Source organism: Pundamilia nyererei, unplaced genomic scaffold (assembly GCF_000239375.1).
Source record: "Pundamilia nyererei isolate P.nyererei 1_Seehausen unplaced genomic scaffold, PunNye1.0 scaffold00324, whole genome shotgun sequence".
Classification (NCBI taxonomy): domain Eukaryota; kingdom Metazoa; phylum Chordata; class Actinopteri; order Cichliformes; family Cichlidae; genus Pundamilia; species Pundamilia nyererei.
Genome location: NW_005187725.1, coordinates 388650 through 395157, shown reverse-complemented (window position 1 = coordinate 395157; position 6508 = coordinate 388650). Strand labels below are relative to the sequence as shown.

The window sequence follows — 6508 nt, the reverse complement described above, 5'->3', positions numbered from 1 at the left end:
AAAATAACCGAAATAAGTCCCACAGCAAAATAACCGAAATAAGTCCCAAAGTAAAATAACTGAAATAAGTTCCAAAGTAAAATAGCTGAAATAAGTCCCACAGTAAAAAAAACAAAAACTAAAAACAAAATACGTCCCACAGTAAAAAACATGAAGCAAGTCCAACAGTAACATAACCGAAATAAGGAGGGGTGCAGGCGCTGGGTCCGGGCTGAGCTCTTACCTTCGGTGGGAGTTTCTGTTGCTATTGACATGGCCGCGTCCCGTGCAGCCAGGCGTAGGACACTTAAGAACATTCTCATACATTGCCACAACTTCGCACAGACAGGAGATAGGAGTGAAAGACAGGGAAGGTTAGGAGCCCCTTACAATCAGCCATGAGCTCTATTAGAGTGTGAGGAGCTTGGCATTATAAACATCATTAAGAAATGAGCCTGAGTGAACCCAAATGACCTCTTCTTCATTTTAATGAACACTAGTTTGAAAGGGCAGGCGAGGTTTCCCACCATATTGCTTCCACTTATCCAGCTCTTTCAAATTAGTATTCATGGAACGGGGCAGTCATGAATAAAAAGATGTCATTTGAGTTTAGCAGGACAAAGCCAGCAAGAAATGGAGGGAAATTTCTGGACATGCAAAGAGCAGAGCGACCAACAGCCAGCAATCATGCACAACAACACATGCCGCCTTAAAATCAATGAAGAAGCAGACAGAGGGGCGCAGCGCCGTGATGGAGTGCGCTCTGTTATCACGTGCTCGTCGTTAGAGTAAGAGTGCAGTCTTCAATACCGTTTACCATTAAAACAGTCCATAACTGCCTCGCATCCCCTCGGCAACCGGCCATTTAGATTAATGATCTATGGATGTCCAAGAGGAGCGCCAGAGCACCGCGGGCGGGGGCGCGAGGAAGGGGTCGGCATTACACCGCTGACGTGCGGGGCCAAACCCCATCGGCACCAGCTTCATCATTATCACCCCCTTAAACTTTAACCCCTCATCATCCTCCTTCCCTTACATACTAATTGGTGTTGGGTGCAGGTAATTGGACAAAGCCTGCCGCCTCAGCTCGCCAAAAGCCAATACATTATGCATTTCCCAGGTTTTTCCTGCCCTCTGCGAGGACGCACGCACAATGCCGAGGAATTAAAGGCAGAATCGGTGAGCGCAGATATTAACCGCAGCAGGATGTGGCTGCGCTAGCGTCGCGTGCACCAAAGGTAAATCACTTTAAAGACCAAAACACGACTCCCTGATGAAATATTTTAATATTCCACAAGAACGGAGCTACAATGGGCAAGCAGCAACGGGAATTAATGAATTTGAGATCTAATTTAATCGTCATTTTTCACAAGGAAAGGAAGAGTGTGGCTACACTGTGTGATTTCCCAATTAAATGAAGCCACTGCATTAATAATACATCGTCCATTCAGTACAGCAAATGTGTTAACAGGGGGGAGAGGCTCGCCCGCCGCTGAATCCGCCCTGCAGGCAGTCACATGTGTGGCATGTATTTGTCTTTACAGGAGTCTCTGTGCACGGCCGCTTACACGTCAGCCATGACACGACCGATAACACTGAAAGCTCCTGATAACGTCTCTGCACAGCAACGGTCCTGATGGAATGACATCTGTTTGCTCAGGTGCACGGGCACACAGGTAGCACGCCCTAATGCCCTAAAGCTTGTTTCACACCCGTACTGGGTATATTTGTAACCAGCACACCAAAATCAGGCTTCTCCAACATTCTGGACAGCAGGTGCTGTGCAAAAAGACACTTAGCTCGAGCCCGAGCTGTTTGTTGCATCCTGTTTCATTTCAGGATTGATGGCAAATTAAATACAATCTCATGGTTTTGTCTTGAAGCAGGTGAAAGCACTCATGAGCGCCACCTGCTGCACTCCTGGCTGATGCGCGGCCAGTTTCGGTACAAAAACAGGAAGTGGGACGGCTCCCCGAACGTCTGAATCATCCGTGGTATCGTCTTCTCCAAAAGTTAGCCGGACGTGAGAAAGAAGGAGGAGGAGGAACACGGATATCATATCCCCACATCTCCAGTGACAATCAATTCAAGACCTTTCCAAATTCCATTTTGGGGCTCTTGATCCCACTCAAGGTCAGCTGCCCTGAGCGACTTCACATTTCTGGGAGATGATTACATCTCAGGTTGGAGACCTTGTGCGGGCGGCACTCCACGGAACAAGAGACATCTGTGACACTGTGCTGGTCTTTACAAGCCTGCCCTTAATGGTAACTAATTTCTCCTCTTTTATTTTGATTGCAGTCCGGGTCACAGCGGATCATAACTTGATTTTCATGCTGCGTTTAATGAAACGTGTAAAGGGGCTTTTATTGAGAAGTTTGCACAAGGTGAATGAGACTAAATAGCCGGGGTGAGTTCTCTAAAGGGAAACGTCACTATTCATTCAAGGCTAATGTTTATTGCCACTTCACTTGATCTGTGGCTCGGAGATATGACACTGCCTTTCTATCCAGTGAAACTTAATTGAGCAAGGAATACAAATAAATGAAGAGGGTTTGTGGCGTGGACGGCTGCAGCGCGCACCAAGGTCTGTGAGCTTTTCAGACTTTAGAGAAAACTGAAGGACTCAAAAAATAATTAAAAAGGTACACAAATAAAGGAAAGACCTTTTCTTTCAGCCACATATACACTGATGAAGCATGCAACCCACATCTCGATCGCTGTCAGTCAATGCAGCTGACTCCAGTCGCTGCATTGCAGCGATTAGTGCATTATCACAGCCTCATTTCCACCTCATCACCACGGCACATTAGGCAGGCAATCGGCAAGCAAACCCACGGCCCCGTGCAAAAGGTCACAAAAGAAGTGCTGCCGTGACCCGTGTAATCCCCGAGGCATCAGACACTCACAGCACCGCACGCAGGAGCATGCCTGAGCAACAACATTGCTGCTGAGCGCTTACTTTCAGGTGGCACCCGGTCTTTGTGCGGGCAGCCCGAAAGGCTCCGGTGGTGCGGGTACAGGCCCGTCACGTGACCCGTGCCGTCGCAGCCCGGCGTCGGACACCGGCTCTCCTTCTTGTCCACACGTGAAGCGTCTGTGAGGGGAAAGATGTAGAGGTTATTAGCACCCAAGCGGCAGCTGACTGTACGTTACAACTCCTCTCTGGACTCCTGCAGGGCTGCTTTGCATGATTCACGCTTCAAAATAATCCCCCTGTGGTTCATCCTCTGTTTGAAACAAGCTATTTAGCTCCTCCCTCTTTAACACGGCTTTCTTCTGATTGGCTGCCCCTATAAAGGGCAGATGGGTGGGGCTTCTATTACATCTTTGTGACCTCATATTGAGCCAAGAATAGAAAAAAACTGTGATTGACTGACTGTTTACATCAGTCGGCAGCTTGAGTTTACTGCACAGGTTCTGAGCTTATTATTAGAAACTTTGGTTATATTTAATATGAACACCTGCCACTGGAACACGTCATATATGACAGAGTATAACAGTGATGGTATTTAGATTCTACATGTGTCGGCCTGCCCCGTCTCCTGCCATTGATGAAACCTCTACTGAGGACATCCCTGTTGACTGCTTCCATGGAAACAGTGACATTAAATTAACAGCAAAGAAACGAATGACACTATTCTGAGATGAAGAGCAGCTTCTGCCTCGTGTTGCGATTTAGTAACGTTAACGGTACTTTTACGATTGCACGTGTTTTTTCTGATGTCATGAAATGAGGTCAGAACAACTTCATGCTAACACATCTGTTTTTTGGTTTCACATCGTGTATTCTTCACTAACTTTGGGATAAATGGCACCTTATCACCTTTATTCACCTTTAGCCATCGGCCAGCTGTCTGACCCTGATGGTTGAATGAGGTGATTATGAAGTTAAACAATACAGCTTAAAGTTTAAATCTTAAAATCCAAAGTAAAGGACTATTTATATGGAGTCGCACGACATCACGTTCACCGCGTTTCAGACGTTCTTTGTAAGCTAACCACAGACAGTTCAGTCCTTCAAATATTTCAGGGTAAGTATCTGTGAGTATGGACTCTCAGGTTAACGCAGACGGATGGAGGCTGAAATTTTGGATGTGTGATCTCTGACCGACCATAGAAACAGTTTTACAGGTCAGCAACAGAGATTTTGTTTGCATGTTCTCATATACGAGGCTCATATCAGCTGAATACCTTCACACATATTATACGTTGTGGTCAGATGAAGTATGACAGCATGCACCAAATCCAAACGAACTTTTTCTGAAAGGAAAAGTTTCTGTTCATCAAACATTTGTGATGTTGTTCTCCCTCTCCCCTTTTGGGAGAGACCATTTGGCCTTTGGTGCAGGGATGCAGGGACGGCCATGGACCAGGACCACTAACATTTATTTATCACAAGCTCTCTGTGAATATTCACCACAATTATGTAAACATGAATGAATGTACATTTGAAGCTCAATTTTATATGTATGAATATTCATTTATAATGATAAAGTGAAACTGACAGACACTTTCTGAATTTCCAGGCTGTGTTTGTATGAAGAAGCAGAGATTCTGATTGAGTTTGTTTACTGTTTGTTTAAATCTGAAGGAATTGTGAAATATTAGAACTTTTACATGTTTGACCTTCAACAGAAAGAACTTAGGCTCCTTTAAAGCTGCATCATGCTTTTCTTCATTAAAACCAGCTCACAGCTGCACGTGACAGTTTGCTGGGTGCACGCACGTGTCCTCAAACACACACAGCGGAGAAGATTGTGTTTCCCTTTCCAAAACCTGGATCTCTTCTTTCCTTCAAACTCAGGTTACCACCAAAAAGCAGCAATGCCAAGTTGTGCCAAGTGGCATTGTTTCTGGAAATTCAACCATCCAGCTTTAAAATCCTCTGACCCCCGTGTGCAAAGTCAAGCTGAAGTGCAGTAAATATGCGATATTCGAAAGTGAAAACAGGTTTGTGCATTTTCATGGCAGAGTTTTGGAGCCGTGTCAGATTGCAGAATGAATTTGGAGTCGTTGGATTGACAGAAACCTTTATCAGGAGCATGTTTTAGAAGAGTAGGCAGTGGAGGGGTAATTATCTCACAGCACAGAAAGAGAGACCACTGATTAAAGTTTCAAAGGCCCGTGTAACTCAGAAGCTCCGACTAAAACACGGAGCGATGAACCAAAATAAAGCCCTGAGTTGCAGAGTAAGAGAAGGTTGGGGTTCTGTATATGAGTGGGGGAGGACTGCTACACTGTTGTGGTGAGGAGAGAGCAGAGCGTGAAGGTGAGCTTCCGATTCATTGGCCAGTCTACATTCCTATCCTCACCCATCACCAGCAGATGTGGGTAATGACCGGAAGAATAAAATAAAGGATACAATCTATAGAAATGAGCTTTGACTGAAAAGTGTCAGGCCTCAGCCTCAAATGGAGACCAGGACTCGGAGTTATGGCTGTAAAAGAATATTTTATACACGGTTATATAATTTGGGGGGCGGCTGTGGCTCAAGAGGTAGAAAAGGCCTTCCAGTAATCGGAAGGTTGACTGATTCATCTCGATCCTGACACCAAAGTGTCCAGATACAGAACCCCAAATTGCTTCCGATGCATCCATGTGGCTTGCAGCGTAAAAGCACTTTGAGTGCTCACTGAGAGCAGAAAAACTCTATATAAATACCAGTCCAATTACCATTCACCATAAAGAATAGACATCTGATTGTGAAAATTGTGGGAAAATAGCAGTGCTACCAGCAGCTGTCTGTCTCCCGAGAGGCCTCGAATGCATGTTGGGTTGACACCAGAAAAGAAGTTAGACCCGGAGCTGCTGGGGGTTAACGGAGCAAACTGTGTGGCAAAGTCGGAACGACTGTCTGGTGCAGCTGCGAGATTCAGAAATAATGCTGCTGGTGCAGAGAGTGCAGTGAACGGGCTCCTGTAAGTGGATGGAGATCAGCTGAACCACTGAAGGTAAATACTCCTGAGTCTGAACATTTACCTGGCTGACTAACTCTTCCAGGCTGCAACAGTAGGTAATAACACACATTAGCAAGCTCAGTGGTTGAAGTTTAAGTCTAAAAACATCTTTAGAAACCTGAATTCCCTGAACTTTTGCTCTTCTCAAGATTGATTTTATGCCTGTAATAACTGGAGGACCATTGTGCCTCATGAGGTGAGGTTTCCAACCAGTAGGAGATCCTGAGATAGGAGCTAGACCCCAGGAACTAGATCTGGATGGATGGATGGATGGATGGATGGATGGATGGATGGATGGATGGATGGAGGGATGGATGGATGGAGGGATGGCTGAAAAGGATGGGTGCCTGGTTGGATGGATGAAAGGAAGGGATGGATGGATGGATGGATGGATGGAGGGATGGCTGAAAAGGATGGGTGCCTGGTTGGATGGATGAAAGGAAGGGATGGTTGGATGGATGGATGGATGGATGGATGGATGGATGGATGGATGGATGGATGGATGGATGGATGGATGGATGGATGTGTGATGATGGTAAAGTGGAAAGAGTTCATAAAAGGCAAAATGA

The 6508-nt window shown here is 45.7% G+C and overlaps 1 protein-coding gene across 1 annotated transcript in view; it reads right to left on the bottom strand.

The window, feature by feature from the left end:
- Nucleotides 1-6508, bottom strand: part of myt1lb (myelin transcription factor 1-like, b) — a 33800-nt gene that overhangs the window by 23887 nt on the left and 3405 nt on the right. Inside the window, exons 3-4 of the mRNA XM_013915568.1 lie at nucleotides 2942-3076; nucleotides 224-314 (exon numbers count right to left, since the gene is read on the bottom strand). Coding sequence (XP_013771022.1) covers nucleotides 224-314; nucleotides 2942-3076 — 226 coding nt within the window. The remainder of the gene's footprint in view (nucleotides 1-223; nucleotides 315-2941; nucleotides 3077-6508) is intronic.